The 23,497-nt window shown below is 43.0% G+C and overlaps 2 protein-coding genes across 5 annotated transcripts in view; one reads left to right on the forward strand and one right to left on the reverse strand.

Annotated features, from left to right (window-relative positions):
- trappc8 (trafficking protein particle complex subunit 8) overlaps positions 1-4,076 on the forward strand; it is a 32,556-nt gene extending 28,480 nt beyond the window's left edge. For all 4 annotated transcript variants that reach the window (XM_028587115.1, XM_028587116.1, XM_028587117.1 and 1 more), the window contains 2 exons: positions 1,560-1,649; positions 3,524-4,076. In XM_028587115.1, the coding sequence (XP_028442916.1) occupies positions 1,560-1,649; positions 3,524-3,761 (328 nt within the window). In that variant the 3' untranslated portion in view covers positions 3,762-4,076. The remainder of the gene's footprint in view (positions 1-1,559; positions 1,650-3,523) is intronic.
- Positions 4,077-6,847: 2,771 nt separating this feature from the next.
- ctns (cystinosin, lysosomal cystine transporter) overlaps positions 6,848-23,497 on the reverse strand; it is a 17,738-nt gene continuing 1,088 nt past the window's right edge. Inside the window, exons 2-11 of the mRNA XM_028586565.1 lie at positions 16,402-16,488; positions 15,604-15,682; positions 14,670-14,760; positions 13,090-13,193; positions 12,860-12,997; positions 12,374-12,473; positions 10,734-10,853; positions 9,522-9,692; positions 8,979-9,096; positions 6,848-7,256 (exon numbers count right to left, since the gene is read on the reverse strand). Coding sequence (XP_028442366.1) covers positions 7,108-7,256; positions 8,979-9,096; positions 9,522-9,692; positions 10,734-10,853; positions 12,374-12,473; positions 12,860-12,997; positions 13,090-13,193; positions 14,670-14,760; positions 15,604-15,682; positions 16,402-16,486 — 1,155 coding nt within the window. The 5' untranslated portion in view covers positions 16,487-16,488 and the 3' untranslated portion in view covers positions 6,848-7,107. The remainder of the gene's footprint in view (positions 7,257-8,978; positions 9,097-9,521; positions 9,693-10,733; positions 10,854-12,373; positions 12,474-12,859; positions 12,998-13,089; positions 13,194-14,669; positions 14,761-15,603; positions 15,683-16,401; positions 16,489-23,497) is intronic.

Genomic DNA, 23,497 nt, shown 5'->3' on the forward strand with positions numbered 1-23,497 from the left:
AGCCCAGAGACATGACATGATGAATGGGCAGTGCCTGTTGTAGTGTGGGCTGAAGGATGTTGGCAGGACGCTGGTGTCTAAGTGACTGATGGGGACAGCAGTGTTTGAAACCGGTCCAGTATTAAGTGAGAATGCTGCAGCCTGCAGCCGCCAAATGGGCTGCAGTATGATCCATTTCTAACGGTTACACGCTGTTAATGTCCGTCCGCTAAAAGAGCTGTTTCTGCCCACCGGGATCACATTGTCCCAACTGTCTGACTACATTAGTAATACTAAGAAATAAAACCTTCTTTACATTGCAACCTGGTTGGCTGCCGCAGGCTGCAGCATTCCCACTTAATACTGGACCAGTTGACTATAGACTTCCGGGATGCCAAATCTATGTTAACTATGGCCATGCCAAGACCCGCCTTTCAATAGCAGCTCAATTGGTTGGGGCTAGGCATTGACCTCGAGTGGTTAAGGTTAGAGATGTTCTGATACCAGTATCGGTACCTGCTCCGATACTGCCTAAAACGCTGGTATCGGTATCAGGAAGTACTGGAGTTTATGCACCGATTCGATACCACGTAATAAAGCCCTAAAGAAAATCTACGTTAAAGTAGTTTATTTATGTTATTTTTCCGTTATAACTGACTGTCAAACTGGACAATAAAAGAAAGTTCTGTGGCATTCATTGTTTGTGTTAGTTCATGTTTCACAAAGAGTTTAACCTTAGCCAGACTGACAACAAAGATAGAAATATCACATACTACTATCCACCTTCAGGGATAGTAGTATACAGTTGTTAAAACATAATAAAATATATGACACACTGGCATCGGATCGGTACTCGGTATCGGCCGATACACAAGTTCAGGTATCAGAATCGGTATCGGGAAGCAAAAAATGGAATTGGGCCATCTCTAGTTAAGGTTAGGATAGCCAATTGGTCAGGGGATAGGACCTGAACAAATCGGGTTACGTTACCTTGCGTAAGCATGGACGCCTGGCCAATAGTAGTGATTGAAGGGTGGGTCTTGGCGTGGCCATAGTAGGAAAAGAATATATCGCTTCCGGGATTGTTCCACTGCTGCCGGATGTCCCTCTTTTCGGCCGGATGTCCGTCCCCTTCCTCTTCCTTTGTGTTGGCGTTCTAAACTCTGGTGGATTTCTGAGGACTATGGTTAACTGCTCCTCAGATCTCTGCAGGGTAAATCCAGACAGCTAGCTAGACTATCTGTCCAATCGGAGTTCTCTGTTGCACGACTAAAACTACTATTGAACGTACACATGTTCCACCAAAACAAGTTCCTTCCCGAGGCTGTTTTGCAGAGGCACTTCTGCTTCATCCCAGCCAAGATGATTGTGATTGGTTTAAAGAAATGCAAATAAACCAGAGCCCGTTTTTCTCCCACCCCGGAATGCTCGCCGTTTTAGGCAGCCAGGTGTTGCTGGGGAAGATGTGTACGAGCAGAAAGATACCGAATGTGATGACTTGTGTGGCTCTCGGCAAGCAAAGCCCTGTCAGCGTGTGTTGTCGGGGTAAAAGCGAGCCTGTGTGTTGTCTCTGTGTGCAGTCTCTGTGTGGTGCCGGTGTCTCTCACGCTGTCCAACTGCTCCTCGGCTCAGGTGGACGTCCTCATCGACCTCAGGCACAGGAGCACCAGGTCAGTCTCTGAACAAAAGACTTATTTGATCTATATTTTGGGTATGCCGTATCATATTGTTCCCGATAATACCGCTATCATTTCTGTGATTTTAAAAAGTAATATGTAAGTGTAAGAAGGCTGTAACATCAGAAGTTCAGTAAAAAAAACTTTAAAAAAAACCTCTGTATAAAATATTAATAATACAACATATATACAGTGAGGAAAATAAGTATTTGAACACCCTGTTATTTTGCAAGTTCTCCCACTTGGAAATCATGGAGGGTTCTGAAATTGTCATCGTAGGTAATATGATTTTTTAACTATTTATTTGTTTGATACAGCTGCAAATAAGTATTTGAACACCTGAGAAAATCAATGTTAATATTTGGTACAGTAGCCTTTGTTTGCAAGTACAGAGGTCAAACGTTTCCTGTAGTTTTTCACCAGGTTTGCACACACTGCAGGAGGGATTTTGGCCCACTCCTCCACACAGATCTTCTCTAGATCAGTCAGGTTTCTGGGCTGTCGCAGAGAAAAATAGAGAAAAAATTCTCTATTGGGTTTAGGTCTGGAGACTGGCTAGGCCACGCCAGAACCTTGATATGCTTCTTACAGAGCCACTCCTTGGTTATCCTGGCTGTGTGCTTCGGCTCACTGTCATGTTGGATGACCCAGCCTCGACCCATCTTCAATGCTCTAACTGAGGGAAGGAGGTTGTTCCCCAAAATCTTGCAATACATGGCCCCGGTCATCCTCTCCTTAATACAGTGCAGTCGCCCTGTCCCATGTGCAGAAAACCCCCCCCAAAGCATGATGCTACCACCCCCCATGCTTCACAGTAGGGATGGTGTTCTTGGGATGGTACTCATCATTCTTCTTCCTCCAAACACAGTTAGTGGAATTATGACCAAAAAGTTCTATTTTGGTCTCATCTGACCACATGACTTTCTCCCATGACTCCTCTGGATCATCCAAATGGTCATTGGCAAACTTAAGACGGGCCTTGACATGTGCTGGTTTAAGCAGGGGAACCTTCTGTGCCATGCATGATTTCAAACCATGACGTCTTAGTGTATTACCAACAGTAACCTTGGAAACGGTGGTCCCAGCTCTTTTCAGGTCATTGACCAGCTCCTCCCGTGTAGTTCTGGGCTGATTTCTCACCTTTCTTAGGATCATTGAGACCCCACGAGGTGAGATCTTGCATGGAGCCCCAGTCCGAGGGAGATTGACACTCATGTTTAGCTTCTTCCATTTTCTAATGATGGCTCCAACAGTGGACCTTTTTTCACCAAGTTGCTTGGCAATTTCCCCGTAGCCCTTTCCAGCCTTGTGGAGGTGTACAATTTTGTCTCTAGTGTCTTTGGACAGCTCTTTGGTCTTGGCCATGTTAGTAGTTGGATTCTTACTGATTGTATGGGGTGGACAGGTGTCTTTAGGCAGCTAACAACCTCAAACAGGTGCATCTAATTTAGGATAATAAATGGAGTGGAGGTGGACATTTTAAAGGCAGACTAACAGGTCTTTGAGGGTCAGAATTCTAGCTGATAGACAGGTGTTCAAATACTTATTTGCAGCTGTATCATACAAATAAATAGTTAAAAAATCATATATTGTGATTTCTGGATTATTTTTTTTTAGATTATGTCTCTCACAGTGGACATGCACCTACGATGACAATTTCAGACCCCACCATGATTTCCAAGTGGGAGAACTTGCTATATATATATATATATATATAAAATTTCTTTATTTATTTATTCATTCAGTCCCATCACTCAGTGTCCTCGGTGAAGACATGTTGCTGTCTCACAGTGCGTTGACAACGATGACCCGTTGTTGTTTGCGTGTTTTCTAAGCTGTCGGCCCGTGCATGTCTTTTTTTTTTCCAGCGGCGAGTCTCTGGAGGTGCACAGCTCGTTCACCTGGGTGGGCCAGACGCAGTACAAGCTGCAGCTGCAGCCTCAGCAGGTGCTGGGCCTGACCCTGCGAGCCTGCTTCCTCCAGCCGGGAGTCTACAACCTCAACACGCCGCGAGTCTTCGCCAAGCCGGCCGAGCAGGGCGCCATGTGCGAGACGAGTCAGCAGACGGCCAGTCCTGCTCTCATCATCATCAGCAGCAGCGCCTGAGGACACAGGGACAGCAGGACACACACACACACACACACACACACACACACACACACACACACACACACACACACACACACACACACACACACACACACGTCTGTACAGTTACTGAGGTAGAAGAAGGTGTATTTAAAACAAACAGCTGCAGTTTATAGCAATGATAAGTTCATGGAGCTCAGAAGGATTTAGTTTCGTCATCCGAGAATCAAAGAGTTTCACCTGCATGTTCCTTTCTGTGTACCAGTCTCTCTCATACACTCTCTTACACACACACACACACACACACACACACACACACACACACACACACACACACACACACACACACACAAACTTGGACCCTCCAGCCCTAGAGACACAGACACACAGGCTCAGTCTCGGACCCTCCATCCCTACACACACACAGACAGACACACACACACAGACACACACACAGGCTCAGTCTCGGACCCTCCAGCCCTACACACACACAGACAGACACACACACAGGCTCAGCCTGGGACCCTCCAGCCCTCCACACACACACACACCTCTCAGAGCGCCACACCAGAGCTGGCTGGGCTGCAGACCCTGCTGCTGTTAGCAGAGAGTCGGCTCTGTATCTGCCTCTCAGATCAAACCTCATCCCATCCCAGGCTTCTCTGCAGCAGGACGGGCCTCCACAGCTGCACACTCTGTGGACTGACTAATCAGCTGGAGTCCACGTGTGAACTGTCCGTCACTGGGACGTTCTAACAAGAGCCGTTTACACATTGTTCACTAACGCTGACAGAGCTTGTCTCGTCTTACTGCCCATTCTCTGTGTGCGGTCACTCTGTCATGTCCTCATGCGCACACCGTTGATTTTCTAGAGTCAACCAATCCAATCAATCCCCCCCCCACCCCCACCGATGTATTTAACCTCCTCACCCCATTGTGATCGAGCTCTTGTATCTTGTATGCATTGACCTGACAGCTTTTCTGAAAAATGATGTATTATATTTATATAACAAATTGGTTGTAAATAGAAAATAAAACTGTAACTAATGATGATATATGTGCTGTGAGAGCCTGTCTTATTATTTATTTATTTTTTTTATATCTTTTTCAAGAGTGTCCTGGCCAAGACAGGCAGCAGTACAACCACACATACAGTACATGCAAACACAAAATACGCAAAAACATAAAATAACTGACACCGCAAATCTTTCAAAGTCAACCACAATCCTAAACCCATCAGGCAAAGCATCTGCAGCCAGATGTGACTGCCTCCAAGTCAATCAACATCCTCTTAAAAGCGACCAATAAGAGCAGCCCAGTAAATTTCAGGGATTTCTGTAACTTGTTCCAGGCAGAGGGAGCAGCAAACTTAAAGGCCTTTTTCCCCGGCTCAGTTCTAACCTTTGGAACAGACCGAAGGAAAAGATCCTGGGAACGAAGATTGTAAGTCCCGGTACTATTTACACTGGTATAGGTCAGAAGGTAGGATGGAAGGAGACCTAAAATAGCCTTGTATATGAAGATATGCCCGTGTTGATAGAGAAGGTCATCCAACACGTTCATACAGTTCACGATGGTGAGTGAGGGCTTTCATACCAGTGGTGAGCCTCAGAGATCCATGGTATACAGTGGCCAGTGCATGTAGACTTTGAGACGAAGCATGCATGTATAAAACATCACCATAGTCAAGTACAGACATAAAGGTGGCAGCGACCAACCTCTTTCTAAATTCGAACGAAAGGCGGGATTGGATTCTGAAATAAAATCCTAATTTAAGTTTTAATCTTTTTGCTAGCTGCTGAATATGAAAGGTAAAAGAAAGAGATTCATCAATTAAAATACCAAGATATCTGTACTTAGAAACATTCAATTTCCGTACCCTGGGAAGTGAGGATTGAAGGGAGATTTGACTTAGATTTCGAATTTGAAAAGAGCATGACTTTAGTTTTTTCTGCATTTAAAACCAGTTTTAAATTGTCTATATATATATATATACCCCTAAACCTAACCCTAACCCTAAATATACACACACACATATATACATATACTGTATATATATATGTGTGTGTGTTGGCCAGGGAAACACAGAGACATTATAGAGACAGAGGATAGTCGTCTCATAAAGAAACCGAGACATAGAGACAGAGGACGGTTGTGATTGGTTAAAAGAAATACAAACAAGCCGGAGCGTCTCTTCCCCCGATCCTAGAATAGATAGGCGGTGCAGCCAGACCTTACAGCAGGCTGCAGTATGGTGTGGCAACCCATTCTGCTGTGGAAGAATGAAGTCTGGATGCATCCCTGAGTGCTGACATCACCAGTCACAACCAACCAGCGCCTCGTGTCCTGCATTAGTTCTGAGACTTTGGGGGTTTAAGCAACATATATTACAGAATTACACATTCGAAAATATTTTGTATTCCACTGACTGATACCACTGACTGATACTACTGAATGAACTGTAAATACTTTTAGACCAACAAAATAACTAAATGAGGGGTTCAGTGTTGATTTTCTGCCAGGCAATGAGTGGAGACTTCATGGTGGGAAATGCACCTTGCAGAAAATATAACAGCAATAGTAATAATACTAATACATCTAAGCTGTACGTGATTCAGGTTCGTAATATCGCATACAGGAATGCTGTGTGGACTAGCCAGATCCTCCTCCGCAGCGCTGTGGAGGAAGGTCTGGCTACGGGAGACTACATAAGCCACTCACTCAGTCAGGTTGGCGTTGGCATTAGAGCTACGAACACACACTAAAGGAGAATGGAACACCGACGGAACGCAGTTCTTCCCTCGCTTGGTGTTTTGAGGCTGGAGGCGGAGAGCGCTCCGCAATCTGTCAGTGGCGATGCTGAAGGCTCATCAAACCAGCAGGGAGCATCGTGGCTGTGGATGGAACGCCTCCACCAGTTTCAAATGTTTCCTCGCACCATAAAGAACTATGCCGGCTCTCTGTAAATTACCTCAAAAATATCTCTCTAGATGTTTCCAATCCGCCGAAATGATCTGCGCCCATGTGTGTGGTATTATTGGCCTGGCAGTTTATCCACCAGGCTCCAGTCATTATATTAACTCAAACTCAAAAAAGTCTTTTTTTGTTGTTGTGATATTGCATTTAATTAAACATTTGTACATTGTCATCATTACATCAGCTGTTCTTCTTTTCAGACAGTGGTAAAAAAAAGACAAGTTCGGCTGCAGATATATAAAAGAAGGCGGCGATACAAGCGATCAGTGTAAACGTGTAAAAGCTGCAGAGACCTCTGTCACACATCATCGTGACACCAGCGTGACTTCTCTTCAGTCTCCACAGTCTTGTGATTGGGAGTCTTTGGAGGGCGTGTCCCGCGCCACCATCAGTCCTCCTGTTGCTCGGCGAGAGGCTCGTACTCCGCTCGCTGTCTGTACAGGCAGTAGTGCTGAACCATGAAGAGGACGTCGAACACCACGGAGAACAGACCCAGACCAAACTTCGTAGGATCGCCAAAAATCAGCCTCCACTCGTCTGAGGAGAGACGCTGCAGTCAGTTCACTCAGTTGTATGCTCAGTATTACATTACATTACATTACATGTCATTTAGCGGTCGCTTGTATCCAATTAAGTGCTTTCACTAAACTCCGGAGAGCAAGAATCAAGTACAAGTACAAGCACATCAGCTAAACTAAGTGCATTTAACCCTCCTGTTGTCCTCGGGTCAAATTTGACCCATTTTCTAAAAGTTTGTGTATCAGAAATTTGGGTTTCTTTCAACCAAATTGTCAAAAGTTAGAACGTGGATGGTTCCATATACAACGCTCTTCACAAGTAAAATAAACGATCAGTTCACTACTTTCATTGAATTTGGGTGTTTTCTTCAATTTTATGGCAAGCAAAAAAGTGACAAAAATGTCGGAAAACCCGTCAAAAAAATAGCGCAGAAAAGAAATCTAAAAAAAACATCGGCAAAGGTTTCAAAAACGTCGAGAAAAAAAGCTTCAAAAACGTCGGGAAAAGTTACAAAATTGTCGAAATAGACGACCAAAACATTGAAAGATAAAGTGTTTAAAGGTCCCACGACATGCTGCTTTTTGTATGCTTTTATGTAGACCTTAGTGGTCCCCTAATACTGTATCTGAAGTCTCTTTTATATAGACCTTAGTGGTCCCCTAATACTGTATCTGAAGTCTCTTTTATATAGGCCTTAGTGGTCCCCTAATACTGTATCTGAAGTCTCTTTTATATAGACCTTAGTGGTCCCCTAATACTGTATCTGAAGTCTTTTATATAGATAGTGGTCCCCTAATACTGTGGTCTCTTTTATATAGGCCTTAGTGGTCCCCTAATACTGTATCTGAAGTCTCTTTTATATAGACCTTAGTGGTCCCCTAATACTGTATCTGAAGTCTCTTTCCCGAAATTCAGCCTTGGTGCAGAATTACAGCCACTAGAGCCAGTCCCACAATGAGCTTTCCTTAGTATGTGCCATTTCTGTGTCTGTATTGAGGAGGAGAGAGGGGGGGGGCAAGGCGGAGGGTGGGGGTGTGGCTTTGACAAACTGCCACTTTGCTCGTTTGAAAGCCATGATGTTTCTCTCTTTCTCATGGGTGGGCCAAATTCTCTGGGTGAGCAAAGCAGAGAAAGGGGAGGTAACCTTTCCCCTTATGACCTCATAAGGAGAAGATTCCAGATCGGCCCATCTGAGCTTTCATTTTCTCAAAAGGCAGAGGAGGATACCCAGGGCTCAGTTTACACCTATCACCATTTCTAGCCACTGGGGGACCATAGGCAGGCTGGGGGAACTCACATTAATGTTAAAAAACCTCAAAGTGACATTTTCATGCCATGGGACCTTTAAATTTTGACCCAGAAAAACAAGAAGTTACATGGTCGATGGGAAGACAACACAAGGGTCAACTCCAGTATCACCAGCAGACCCGTGAGAGCATTTTTCACACACTTTTATTACAATTCTTTTTTTCTTCTTTGCCGTTAATGCGTGCTGGACAAGTATCCATAACATATCCATTTGTAGCTACCTGTGGGAGTGGGAACGAGGCCGGAGCACGTGCAGCTCCGCAATGATCGAGATTCATGAACCAGAATCGGGTGTATGTGCGGCTTTATAAATCTGATGAATAACATGTAGGCAGATTTCTGCCCCCTTTATTTGATGTGGAATGTGTGGCCGTTTTATGGAATGGACGCTGCACACGGCACCAGAGCGAGGAGAGAGCATAACATAGTTACCGTTGTTGTAGGACTGTATGATCATCTGCAGGATACTGAGGGTTCCGCCTGTGAAGTCCAGCAGCACGTTGCCTATGCTCCAGCCCTCAGTGCTCTGTTTCATGTAGTTCATGTAGGCCTGGACAGACAGCAACACCGTAAGCGCCTGTCGGCCATACATTCATTCATCCTACAGTATGTACGATGGAACGTAACACTGAACTGAACACTGTTTGTGGAACAGCACTGAAACGCACTTATGGTATATGTTGGTCATTTTCACAATTAACGGCATTGCATCCTTTTTGTCAGTACATTTTCTATAGAGCGAATAGACGTATATATAGAAAGACGTGCACGTTGTTATTCAATGCAACAGTCCTTCCTTATGAAACGTGCGTGTCAGGGAGGTGGACTGGATTGCTTTTAGTATGGAGAATAAGAACAGCGCTACCGTGAGGCTAGTCTCAAATCCCACAACTCAACAAACTCAACATTTGAACTAAGTTCCCGTGTCGAGTGCACGGCTGCAGCGTAAACCATCAGCGAGTGGGTGGAGCTTACCTGCGGCACATATTTGATCAGAGTGACGGCTAGTTTAATGTAGGAGAAATAGTAGAGGTAATCCAACCAGGTGATCTGTTTGGCCACGGCAAGAAACAAGCTGACAAGGGCAAAGGTCCAGCCAATCACCAGCAGGAACACGGCTGTGCGGGACACCTGTTGATCCCCCCTCTGGAGAGACAGAGCACAGAGACCATTACACACGGATACAGAATCCAGGACACAATGACACAATCAAATACTTAGAGGCTGCGTGTGGAACCTTTTATGTGTATTAATGGATTTCCATTGCCAATGAGTGAACGCAACTTAAACAGTGAGACTTTCTCAGCTGCCTAGAACAGCCTGTGCACTGATTTGTCAAGGACTTGCGATAGATTTTTCGGGGGAAAATCCAAAGGATGTGATGTCATGGCGGTTCCCAGTAGAGCTGAAGATCTTTGCCCGAACCCGATGGGTTCGGTCGGGTTTGGTCTTAATTTCTATCATTTTACACGGGCTCGGGCCGGGCTCGGGCCGGGCTCGGGCCGGGCTCGGGCCGGGCTCGGGCTTGCGCTCCGGGTTGCGCGGTAAATGAGCGGTCAGGTGATGCGTTTCGATTAGTCCGAAAATGGATGCCGAGGAGGTGAAACGCAGGCTGGCCTCTGCTGATTATGTCGTGGTTGCACCGGCAAAGAAAGCAAAGTCTGAGGTGTGGAAAACTTTTGACCATTTGCATGATGAGAATAATGAGCCAGCGTATAAGTGACTCATTCTTGACAAAAGGCAAAAGAGCTGCGTGCGTGCGCACATTTGAATAATAATGTTCGGGCTTTTAAAAAGCTGTCAATCAAACTTGTTGGGCTCGGGACAAATTCTGTCTGGCTCGCAGTGTGCATCGCTAGCTAACGTTATCTTAGAAATGGAGTCCGCTAACATTCACAAAGAAGCGGCACCCTCCCCACACCACAGAGTCCAACCCGAGAGCGGCTGATAGCAGACGGACCTCAGGACCTACTGGTTTGCTGTGTGGAGTAGCCAGACCCTCCTCCGCAGCGCTGTAAAGGAAGGTCTGGAAAAGCGAGACTAGGTAGGGTTAGATCCTTCCCTGTTAGTGGAGATTTGAGTCTGCAGGAGTAGTTCGTAGCCTCCTTCACTGATAAACCAGAGAACATTGGTTGGATATTTGGCACAATCTCCCCTTCTGAACACTGAGATAGCTTTGTACATTACCTCGTACACAGCAGCCTGGCAGATGTAGACCAAGGTGAGCAGCACAGCGTGGAGACTGAAGAAGACATCGTTTGCAGTGACCGGGTTGATTCCATTCGGGTTCTTTGTCAGGAACTCCTCCTGCAGACAGAGACACAGCACACCCCTGCTCATTAACAACTCAGAGGAAGGGGGTAGAGAACCTTCATGGAAATATGGAGACATGAACATGTCCAGACAAACGCTGTGTTGTTAACATCCCCGACGGTGACCTGGGAGACCCTGTTTACTGCTGCGGAGCACCCTTCTCTATCTGTGGAACAATACAACTCCTCTGCTGGTTTAAAGGGATACGCCACCGTTTGTTGAAATGGGGCTTATCACGGTCTAGCCTGGCTGTAGATAGGTGGGCCAACGCATTTTTTATCTTAGTGCAAGTAATTAGGTTGTTTTTTTGTCGGCTCACTTTCACCCACAACATGCTAAACGGCAACATAGGATTCCATTCACTACGCTGAGCTAGCTAGCGGCGGTGCTACCGGACTAAAACTATGCATGCACAAAAAATGCGTTGGCCCACCTATCTACAGCTAGGGGAGACCGTGATAAGCCCCATTTAAACAAACGGTGGCGTATCCCTTTAAGGAGCAAAGTTCCTTCACTTCTTTGTGTCTGGAATCAGTGTGGATTGATTCAGCATTTCCCCCAGGGACTCAGCAAAAGTCAAAGTATACTTTATTATCCCAGAGTTGGGAAATTTGTTTGGTCAAAGTGCAGCACATTTAAGACATGCAGGCATGTTCCTGCCCCCCCCGCTAAACCTTTTGGTTTGAATTGACCTTTGCAGCAGCCTACTGTTGCTACAACTCCTATATAAGGGCTGGGTAGGATCCTTAAAGGTGCCCCTGCCACACAAAACCGTTTTTACTTGCATTTTTTAAACTATGTTAGGTCCATAGGTGTTTGTGTTACGTGGTGAATGTGAAAATGAACTGCTACCTCCTCTGTCAGCTCTAGCCACTGAAAAGAAATACGCAGAGAAATCAGGACAATTACAAAAGCTGGTCAGTCTGACGTGGTGTGGCCTGAGCTCATTACTATTCATGAGAGCGCCCAGTTGTGCTGGGTAACAGATGCTGATAGCCAGGCTCTCATTGGCTAGCTGTTAGCCAATCAGAGCCAAGCAGCTTAGCTTGTTGAATATTAATGACAACTGGCACAAATCGAGCAGAGTCTTCCTGCAGGCTTTCTATACCACGCTAGAATGGCTTGAAACAAGGTAACCAAGGCATTTTTTCCACGAATAAATGTTACAGAGTCCATGGTAGAACTTCAGACATTACCACAAAGTAATGAAATACGTGTGGCAGGGCACCTTTAAGTATCTGCTCAGCCTTACTCACAATTAAGATCTGACCATAGCTGAGTGACTGACGTCTGACTACATCCAATAATTTTGCTCGCTGCCTTTACCAAAACACTGCAATTTATCTTGGTCTTGTTTGCGCATGTTCCCAAATACGCAGACTAAGCCAAAGGACAATACGCTCTGAAGGACCGTTTTGTAAAACAATTCTAAAATAATACAGTCCACCAGCAGTACTAGACTGAGCATCATGAGTAAAAACAGTGCAGTGTCCCTTTAAAAAGGACAAAGTTACCTTTACATAGGGCACCCAGAACAGTCCTATGTTGAAGACACTGTAGGCGATGAAGCCAGTTAGGTTGAGAGACAGGAAGTCAAAGTTGAGACCTACAACACTGAACACAAACACGTCGCTATCATTAGTCGGACTCACTTTTATTTTACTAACATCGACATGGTTAATATGTAAGGGTTAATGCCCGACAAGGTGTCCATTATCAGGAATTAAACGACGGGCCGGATTTTAGGCTTAAAATGATTCATGTCGACAGTTTGAGTGAAATGACACATTTGCAGTCTAGTTTAATAAATCCAAGGAGAGCCTTTGGAGCTGGATGTCCGTCTTAGCCAGAGTAGAGTATACCTGAGTGCTTCCTAGGGTAATGTGTCGAGAAGGCCGAGAGGCCGATATCTGACAGTATATAAACACCATTTCATTTAGTTCACTTGAGCAAATCCGCAGAGGGGGAAATGTCCCGAACACTTAGCTGAATGAGACTACCTTTTCCTCCTCCAGTTCTCCCAGGCTTGTGGATAGAAGGACACCGACCAGGCCAGGAAGTAAATCCAGCCAATCACCTGACTGAACACAGACAAGATGTCGCTATGGACGACCAGGAAGTGGATCCTGACGGACGGACTGGAGGAGAGAGAAGCAGGCGGGTCAGACTGTGCAGTGAGATGGGATGGATTCTGTGACGGGACAGTGCAAGCGGCGTCAGACACACCCACCTGTCCAGCTCCGTGCTGTTGCTGAGCAGGTACGTGGTCACCTGGCCGACATCGTGGGCCGTCACATCGAAGGTGAGCGAGGACTTCTGCGCGGGCAGCAACACCTCAACAACAAGCACAACAGCTTTCAGTCAACAGCTCCTGGGTGGGGGGCCGGTACCGAGTACATTGGGATTAAAGTGCCCATCTTATCAAAAAAAAAAAAAACTTTTTCTGGGATTTGGGGTGTTATTTTGTTTAACTTTGAAGAAAAAAAAAAAAAACATCCATGCTGTTCTGAGTCAGATACGGGTGAGCTGTTCAAAATCTGCACGGCTTTCTACGTCACTAGCCGAAACGAGGGGCCTAGGGGGCTAACCGTTAGCATGCCAGCTCATTCTCATTGGCAAAACACTGCTACAACACATACAAATTCACCCTAATCTACAAAATAAATTGTATAGAACTACTTACACGTCCCTGTTCTGCAAGTATTCCACGCAAAGTTGGAAGTGCGCCCTCGTTTAGAAGAAGTCTCCCAGCTAACCCTGCCTTGTACAGGCCAAAGTTGGAGAAACAGCTAGCTAGCTCATGTAGTCCTTACCTAGCTACTGCGCATGTGTGACTGACAACAAAGATCTTACAGAAGTTGAGAGCTCTCACTCTGTAGCTAAAACAGAGACCTGACACAGGGTGAAAAGAGGAGCTGCAGCAATGTGCAGTACAAGAACAATATGGTGTTTTTTGAAAATTAAACCATGTAAACCTATTCTGATACAATCTCAAATTACAAGTATGAACCTGTAAATGAGCATAATATGGGCACTTTAATATGATCTTTGTGTCGATTTATATCGTAATCCTACCTACGGCACCTTTAAGTGACGATACTGTATCTGAAGTATCTCATATTTATGATGCATATTGATTTGCATTTCACGGGATTCATACTCTGGGTTTATGAATGTGTACAACAACATGATATTGGAGCCTGGTGATGGTGCTAGAGCAGGGGCCCTTAAGGTTTACTACATATACCGTATAAAATGAAGTTGCATATTAAACTGGGCCTACATTAACGTGTAGGGCAGCCTAAAGCCTTTACATATACCTTTTAAGTGGATAGAGTACTATTAAAATAATAATAATAGTTGGCATGATTTTATAGATCATGTTTTAATGTTAAACATACGTGGCACAGTCAATCTTTAGGATGAACTGGGTCTGTGGATCTTAGTGACTACCTTACTTATAGGACAGTAAGCCTATTATCAGTGGGGATTTATATTACCATAGCTAATAATAAGTTGGATTCATTATAGGACTTTTGAATTTTTTTAAAGAAACTTAACAATAATTTGGAGAGCCATTGACTCTGAGGACACCCTAGGGGTCCCAGACCCCCTGTTGAAGATCTCTGTCCTAGAGGAAAGGTAAAGTGAGGGTCACCAAAAACACAATAAGATGAGAGACTTGCACTCGAGTTGTAATTCAACTGTTAGCGAGCCTCAGGCTAAATTAGGATTCGTGCTCCTCTCCATTCCATCTCTTCAGCATCTGAACCTGCATCCAGACTGTAGGTTCACTGCTGCATCGGTTACCTGCTCAGGCACGCTGATCACAGACGAGTAGTTTGTCTTGGAGCTGAAGGTCACGTTGAACCAAATGACAGCCGACTGGTTGACAGGGGAACTAGAGACAGAAACACAAGTCCAGTCAGAACAACGCTGATCCTGACAGCTGCTTCCACAGACCACAGGAGCCCTGACAGCTACAGGACCGGGATCTGGATTTCACTTCTTTAAAGCTTTAGTGCATAACTTTTTGATATTAATGAACGTCCGTCACATTCAAGCCGTTGCCAAATGAGTTGCTACAAAGCTAATGAAGACTATCAGCTCCGCACAACTCTCTCTGGATTTCACAGTATGACTGTGTTCAGAAGATTGTGTCGTCCGGTGACTTTGGCGCGCAGAAACTCGAGTGAAGATAATGACCTCTTCTGAAGAGTCCATCATGGTTTTTTAATCCTCCGTGTCCTCCTTGGCTACTAGCAACTGCGTGGAGGAGGGGTGGGGGCACGTGCCGTTGTAGAAGCGGTTACACAGACACTGCTGACACACACACCTGGCTTGACATGTTTTTCCAGTTTTGGCTGCCACACACTCACTCATTAACAGACCACAGATTCAATAACTTCCTTAACCACATTCTATAGTAGGGCAGAGGTTGAAGCTATGACTTTTAAAGAGTAACTAAAGCAGGAAACAGAAGCGAGTCAAAGACTGAACGTTACAATGCAACTCTCCCCAACAGATTACTGTACATCCAACAAACTGAGCTGTGTATGACAACTGTACTGAAAGTGCTCATGGATTTACAGGACAGACAGGCAGACAGACAGGCAGACAGACAGGCAGACAGGCGCGCAGACAGACACAGCCAATCAAACAGAAACTGCAGACTCATCATAAGCCTCCTACAACATGGTGTCAGCTTGTGACTGAAAGAAGCTAACGCTACATATATGGTTACCTGGTGGTAATGGTGACGTTGGCTTTAGAGTTCTCCTCAAGTGTGACAGACTCTGGAGCAAACAAGAACACTCTGGACTCTGGAGGACAGACGGACAGACAGACAGAGACACAGACACATAGACAGACAGAGAGACAAAGAGACAGACAGACACACAGACAGAATAATAATCATTGGACATTCTATCCAAGATGATCCCAGAAACAACAGTACATGGGCATATTCCAATTCAAAAAGATGTTCAAAGAAATTATATTCCAGAGGTACAGATAAACACAGTGCAATTAATTAATAACCTGGGCTTACATTGAACAATTTGTAGTATGTGTATAATTATTGTTGTGTATGGGTAAACATATGAATGTGAATAGAATTTCTGAATATATATTTTCATTGATTACAGATTTATTATCTCTGTTGACTTATTGTTTTGTAGCTAACTCATTTAATAGGAAAGAAAGGGTATAAAGGGGTAGGAGTACATACGTTTTACTTCTTCCTACTCCTTTTTGAATGTGTAAATAGAGGTCTTTAAGTACTGGAAATTATGGAGTTTTATTTTTTTAACTGTTTTCTTTTTTAATACTACTATTTTTTTTCAAATGTTTTATTTTATTTACATGTTCAAAATAAAAGATAAAAATAAATAAATATTTGTTTACAATTTTACCATCATCATCATCATCATGAGGTTATTACAAGAGTGACTGAACATGTTTAACATTTTCAGAACCTGTACATCTTCACGGGTCATTGAAACAGACAGACAGATAATATCCAGGAGAGTGAGTGAGTCACCAGAGATGCAGCTCAGAGTCCCCAGCAGCAGCAGCAGCAGCAGGTGGGCAGGAAGCCATGTGTTCACCCAGCCCAGAGCAGCCATGTCTGCAACACATACACACAAGCACCGAGGTTATGATATTCATAATTGTCACTGTACTGAACTGTAACCCGCGCTGGCTGGGACAGTCACTGACACCTTGATGTGTACAGTGAGTATATGGGGGGGGGGTTTCATTATGCACACATATTCACTTCATATGACATCTTAAATCAGACAGACTGCCTGTCCCAAAGCACAGATGGCATTAAAGAGGTTTATTAAATAATCTGAATCTTTAATCTACTGTTAATGTTAGAACCATAGACCGTATCGAACTAGGTTAGAACCACAGACTGTATAGAACTAGGTTAGAACCACAGACTGTATAGAACTGGACTGTATAGAACTAGGTTAGAACCATAACCTGTATAGAACTTGGTTAAAACCACAGACTGTATAGAACTAGGTTAGAACCACAGACTGTATAGAACTAGATAAGAACCACAGACTGTATACAACTAGGTTAGAACCACAGACTGTGTAGAACTAGGTTAGAACCACAGACTGTATAGAACTAGGTAAGAACCACAGACTGTATAGAACTAGCTAAGAACCACAGAGTGTATAGAACTAGATAAAAACCACAGACTGTATAGAACTAGGTTAGAACCACAGACTGTATAGAACTAGATAAGAACCACAGACTGTATACAACTAGGTTAGAACCACAGACTGTATAGAACTAGGTTAGAACCACAGACTGTATAGAACTAGGTTAGAACCACAGACTGTATAGAACTAGGTTAGAACGACTGTATAGAACTAGGTAAGAACCACAGACTGTATAGAACTAGGTTAGAACCACAGACTGTATAGAACTAGGTTAGAACCACAGACTGTATAGAACTTGGTAAGAACCACAGACACAGACTGTATAGTTAGAGCAAGAATAGCAGGGTGCCTTAAGTAGGTGATGTCAGTGCTCGTGTGGTCGCGCAAGGAGAGCGAGCGGTAACGGAGAGTAGTGTACGAGTGCCGCTGTGAGGAAAAGTGAGAGGAAAAAGAGATAACAAAGATGATGTAAAGTGAGTTAAACGTGAACAATAAAACGACAAGCTTCTCAAGACACGGTGGCTTTATCTGTTGTCAATACTGCTGCCAGTAGAGTGAATAGCGTTACCCCCGAAAAAACATCGGCTTAAACCATACAACATATGTTGCAGTCATAGACGGTATAAAAAGATTTCAGTGTTTCCATTTCAGCTCAATGTCAGTCTTTACTGTGTCTTGCTGTCATTTAAGGCCGCGTTGCCTTTTCTCCTCTCCGTTGATCTATTCCACAGACAGTTCAGAAAGCTCTATTGTCGATAAAGAAAAAATAAAAAATAAAGTAATTGTTAGCCGACAATGGCGAGTGCAGACACTTCGCAGCACAGCGGTCTAGCAGCTGAGCAGACAGAGAGCAGAGAGGGCAACTCGGCACTCCGCTAACTTGTTGCTCTCACTACCAACATGAGCTGCTCTGTTTAGGCTACAGAACGTGCATGCAGGCTGACATTTAACCGTGCGGTTTTGTCAGGATTAATCTATAAACAGAAGGAAACTCCGCTAGCTGCTAGGCTAAAGTGCAATGGTAAACACTGCAGCGGTAATGTTCACCTCTGCTGGGAACAGAGAAACGTCTTTGCCTTCCCAACTGTGTATTATATTAAACGTTACCTGTAGTAGTAGTAGTAGTAGTAGTAGTAGTAGTAGTAGTAGTAGTAATAATAATAATAATAATAATAATAATAATAATAATAATAATAATAATAATCAAATAAAAATCAATAATAAAAGTTTTTTTTTTCCTCTCCATAACCTCTTCAAATAGGAGAGAATACAACAAAGTACACCAAGAGATACATAAACACACTGTGACGCGCTCACGATTGTATTGCAATGATTTATTCCTCCACACGTAAAATACAACTAGCACTGCAGTTACCAAATGTAAAGTTACTTTGTGACCGAAATTTGCGTGTTAGTGTGGCGGAATAAATCCTTGCAATACAATCCTTGAGCGCGTCACAGTGTGTTTATGCATCTCTCAGTGTTTAGTCCCTCGCGGCAGCACTAATGGTGCTTTTCCATTACATGGTACCTACTCGCCTCGCCTCGACTCTACTCGACTCTACTCGCCTCGACTCGCTGTGCGTCCGTTTTCCATTGCAGATTTTAGTATCGCCTCAGCGTGGCTGGTCGTCATAGCGACTGCCGTGGGCGTGGCTTAGTAGCTGCCGTCTCGTAAACAACATGATATCAAATAGATAGTTAACGTTTACTGCTCCAGATTTCCCACCGTGGTCACATATATATGACTCTAGAGTCGCTACTCGCTTTGTTTCTCACATATATATGACTCTAGAGTCGCTACTCGCTTTGTTTCTCTCACATATATATGACTCTAGAGTCGCTACTCGCTTTGTTTCTCTCACATATATATGACTCTAGAGTCGCTACTTGCTGCTGAGATAATCACCGTCACTCTCTCACTTCTCCCTCGCTCACTAGCTCCCCACACACACACATACAGCGACTCGACACACACACATCACACATGCACACACCAGCGCACCAGTATAACCATCAGGCCACTTGTATGCTACGGAGAAAGCTCTGCGTGGAGCCTCTGGCAGCAAAAAAACACAGCTGATCAGTGACGCTTCTTTCCGACCAATCAGCAGCCTGCAGAGTTTCACGTCACCTTCTCGGCTCGCCTCAGTTCGCTTGGAACCTGACTGAGCAGGTACTAAAAAAAGTACCTGTTAGCAGGTACCAGGTACTTTTTTTCGTAATGGAAAACCAAAAAAGGCGAGTAGAGGCGAGGCGAGGCGAGTAGGTACCATGTAATGGAAAAGCGCCATATGTTGGACCGCTTACAGCCACAACATTGGTCAACAGAAAGTGTTCGCTCCCAGGCTCACCAGGGGCCTGTTTCACAAAACCAAGATAAGGGATTAAGCCGGGATTTCCTGGTTATCCTGGATGAATTTAGCCTTGACTCGGTTTCACGAAAGCAGAGGCACATAAATCACCATGGAGATTTATTCTGTGCAGCTAGCCTGGTCCTGACCAGGCTAACAGCCAGGATTTATTTAATCCTGGAACCTTTTCTGATCACCCAGCAGTGGTTTTACCCTATTGTTATCAGCCTGGATTAAAATACAACAGGTGCATATTGCTGTCCATTTAAGTACTGTTATTATTTAAAGTTATGACCATTATTTTTTTTTATAATTATAAATTTGTCATTGTTACTGTTATATTGCTGTATGAAGACTGCTGTTCATATTGTTGTAAGAAGTTTGATGAATATATTATGGCAGTTGAGATAATTAGAAAAGGCTGATACCATTTCAAATGTGTTTTAAATGAAGTCTGTTACTAAGGGCAATACATACAATGCTGTACATTTCTATAGTTCCCCAATGCACCTTAAATTATTTTAGTTTATAATTTCTTTTTTTATTCTTTAACAATAAGGATCATGTTTGTTCTGCTTCCATGTGCATTGTATTTGGCATTCTTAGCACACAATTTGTGTTGTCCAGTAAACTGGGACTATAATTTGGGAGGATTGTACAATTTTAAGAACATATCCTAATTGTACAATCCTCCCAAATTATAGACTTAGTTCACTGGACCAGTAACTATATAGTGATGTAGGCTACTGTACATTCATGTAACAACAGGGAGAGGACACCTCAGTGGTTTTTGACCTTATATTTCGCCTCGGGGGGAAATAACTGATGAATATACTCTGTTCCATTCATGTTTATAGTGTGCATGGAATTTATCACTTTATTATCTTTATAGTTTCTAGATTTTACAGTGCAATTTCTTCAGTGTCTTTATTTTCCATGTCCATATATACCAGGGAGCAAGGCATATAATATGTAGAGAAGGAAACTCGTCCTCTAGAAAAAATAAAAAAAACGCGAGAAAAAGCGTGACAGATAATAGTGGACAGACTAAATGATAGTCTAAAAATATACATTTATGAACTACTGCTCTTAAATGAAACCATTCAATGTGTCACTTGTCATTTGCAAAAACGAACACCTGTACACTTTGCATTAAAAGCGAGTAGTGGAAGTTAATATGACTTAGGAAATTAATATTTTAGCCAGTGAGAGAGAGGGAGGAACAGAGTGAAAGAGATATTTATGCTTCATATTCTAGCGTTATAGAAAATGGATCTTCATGGTAAATTTCCTGAGTAACATTATCTTCTGCTTACTTTTTAGGCAAAGAGTACAATTGTTAATTTGTGCAAATGATTAGTAGCCTAATCATTGAATGGTAGGATTATGACGGTTTCCATTCAGAGCAGTGGTCAGTTAATGTATATATTTAGGCTGCTTACACATTCAGTCGGTCTGTGATCGTCTACGCTTTCTCTCGCTGTTTTAGTACAGCGGCCGTGTTATTTTCTTTTTATTCAAATAATGTGTTTCACGTCATCATACTTCCACAAGAAGCTGCTGCTCACTCTGTATAAAGTATGTACAATGCGTATTCTCCATTTCGGCATCAGTAAATCTGTGATCGACCTCGCGGTCTTTTGAGGAAATCCGTGGACGCGCATCTATCTGAATTAGTTCAGCCTGGCTCGACCTAGTCGCTCCTCCTCAGCCTGGCTCGGCCTTCGTGAAACGCACCAACTCAGGATGCACAGATTAGACTAGGTCAAGCCTCGCTTTATCAGTTATCCTGGATTTATATATTCTGCTTTTGTGAAACAGGCCCCAGGTGATCAGGTGAAGCAAACAAATATGTTATAACTTCCGCTCAAACCGCGATGAAAACGCCCACCACCTACAATACAAGTGCACAACACAATAATCAATAAATAATATAAATGTGACCATAAACAACATAGCCTACACTATGTGGCTCCTACACTGTCGACGAGGATAACTAAACAATGATTGTTGCTTTCATAATATTTAACATCACACATGTGTTCTCCTGTAACCTTCGGCAGCAAAAAGTAAAAAAAGAAAAAAATGGGGTGATGGCGGTAGTGATGTCATCACCGCGGTAGTGGCACGTCACCGCAGGTATTGCGGTGATGCGGTTATCGGTCCGTGTACGTTTTGATAGTTTGTTTTTTCGTTTGAACCACAAAACAAAATAACGAGAAATCAGCTTTTTCGTTTGTCGTTTCAAACCCAAAAAACAAAGAAACGGTAAAAAAAGAGCCGTTCTCCGTTTTTGATTTCTGAATCCAAAAACGAAAAACGACTAAACCAAATTCAAATAACGGTCCGATTTTGGTTTTTTGAAATTCCTTTTTTTATTTCTCCGTTTGAATATCTACATTAAAAGAAAGACAGGCTGGCCACGTGACCCGGAAGTAATAGTAAATAAAGCCTATAAAAATAAAATCCAAGCTTTTAGAACGGTCATAATATGCAGCACTAATGGTATACCAGAGTAACGTTAGGAGAAAAAAAAGTCAATCAATAAATAGGCTTATATAAACCTGGACCGAAAGAAATATGTTAGCAACAGTAGTTTATTACAGTGATTTAATATCGTGCCTATCCACGTACACATCACCAGTCACGTTTAATGAGCGCATGCATTGGTTCAATACAGTTGGTAATAGTTAACCTAGAACTTATTATGTGTGCAGAGTTGTTACTGTTAGCACTATATTACATAGGAGAGCCGAGACAGTTTAAATACTTTTTAATTAAACGTAATTTACAAAGCGATCATATCGCACTGAAAGATAATATTTTGTCACCAGCAACCTACACCTGTCCTATGTCAAATACAGTTGCATTTTCAGCTTTGAACAAAACCGTTCAGGAATTATTACAGCAGAAGTGGGGCGTGCGTAATGTTTCATTCGTCCCTCCTGGTCGGGACGAATAGAAACAGCATTGCAATTAAGCCATATAAACTTCCCACAACTTAAATGTTTTACTACATATCATGAATGGTACTCCCAAAAGTTGTTATTTTAGAAAGATTGTTGCTGGGCTATATCGGTGAGTTTTCCCGTTATCCTAGTACCGTTATCCTAGACTGATGGGCTGTTAAGGGCACTTATTTGGATGTGCAGTGACCTAACCCACGTAAAAACCTAGTGAAACAACATTTTCCACAATACAAACATGATATAAATGGGAAAACGTACTGTTCTAGCTATACAAATGGCAGAATCATCCACAGTGCATGATATTTAAAAAAAAACGCGCTTCAGGTGACGGAAATGAGTTGTTAAGAGATATTCACGTAGACGTATAACCTTCATACACTGCTGGTAGAAAGGGGGAACAGTTTGGTCCATTACGGTGGAAACCACATTAAATATTAATTTAATTATATAATATAGTGCTAACAGTAACAACTCTGCACACACAATAAGTTCTAGGTTAACTATTACCAACTGTATTGAACCAATGCATGCGCTCATTAAACGTGACTGGTGATGTGTACGTGGATAGGCACGATATTAAATCACTGTAATAAACTACTTTTGCTAACCTATTTATTTCGGTCCAGGTTTATATAAGCCTATTTATTGATTGATTTTTTTCTCCTAACGTTACTCTGGTATAACGTTAGTGCTGCATATTATGACCGTTCTAAAAGCTTGGATTTTATTTTTATAGGCTTTATTTACTATTACTTCCGGGTCACGTGGCCAGCCTGTCTTTCTTTTAATGTAAATATTCAAACGGAGAAATAAAAAAAAGGAATTTCAAAAAAACTAAATCGGACCGTTATTTGAATTTGGTTTAGTCGTTTTTCGTTTTTGGATTCAGAAACCCAAAACGGAGAACGGCTCTTTTTTTTACCGTTTCTTTGTTTTTGGTTTGAAACGACAAACAAAAAACAGCTGATTTCTCGTTATTTTGTTTTGTGGTTCAAACGAAAAAACAAACTATCAAAACGTACACGGACCGTTATCGTCACAGCCCTATATAGAACTAGGTAAGAACCACAGACTGTATAGAACTAGGTAATGTTAAGAAAATATAAAAATGACGTTTTCTTCTGATTTCTGGAGGA

Source organism: Perca flavescens, chromosome 9 (assembly GCF_004354835.1).
Source record: "Perca flavescens isolate YP-PL-M2 chromosome 9, PFLA_1.0, whole genome shotgun sequence".
NCBI classification, from domain to species: domain Eukaryota; kingdom Metazoa; phylum Chordata; class Actinopteri; order Perciformes; family Percidae; genus Perca; species Perca flavescens.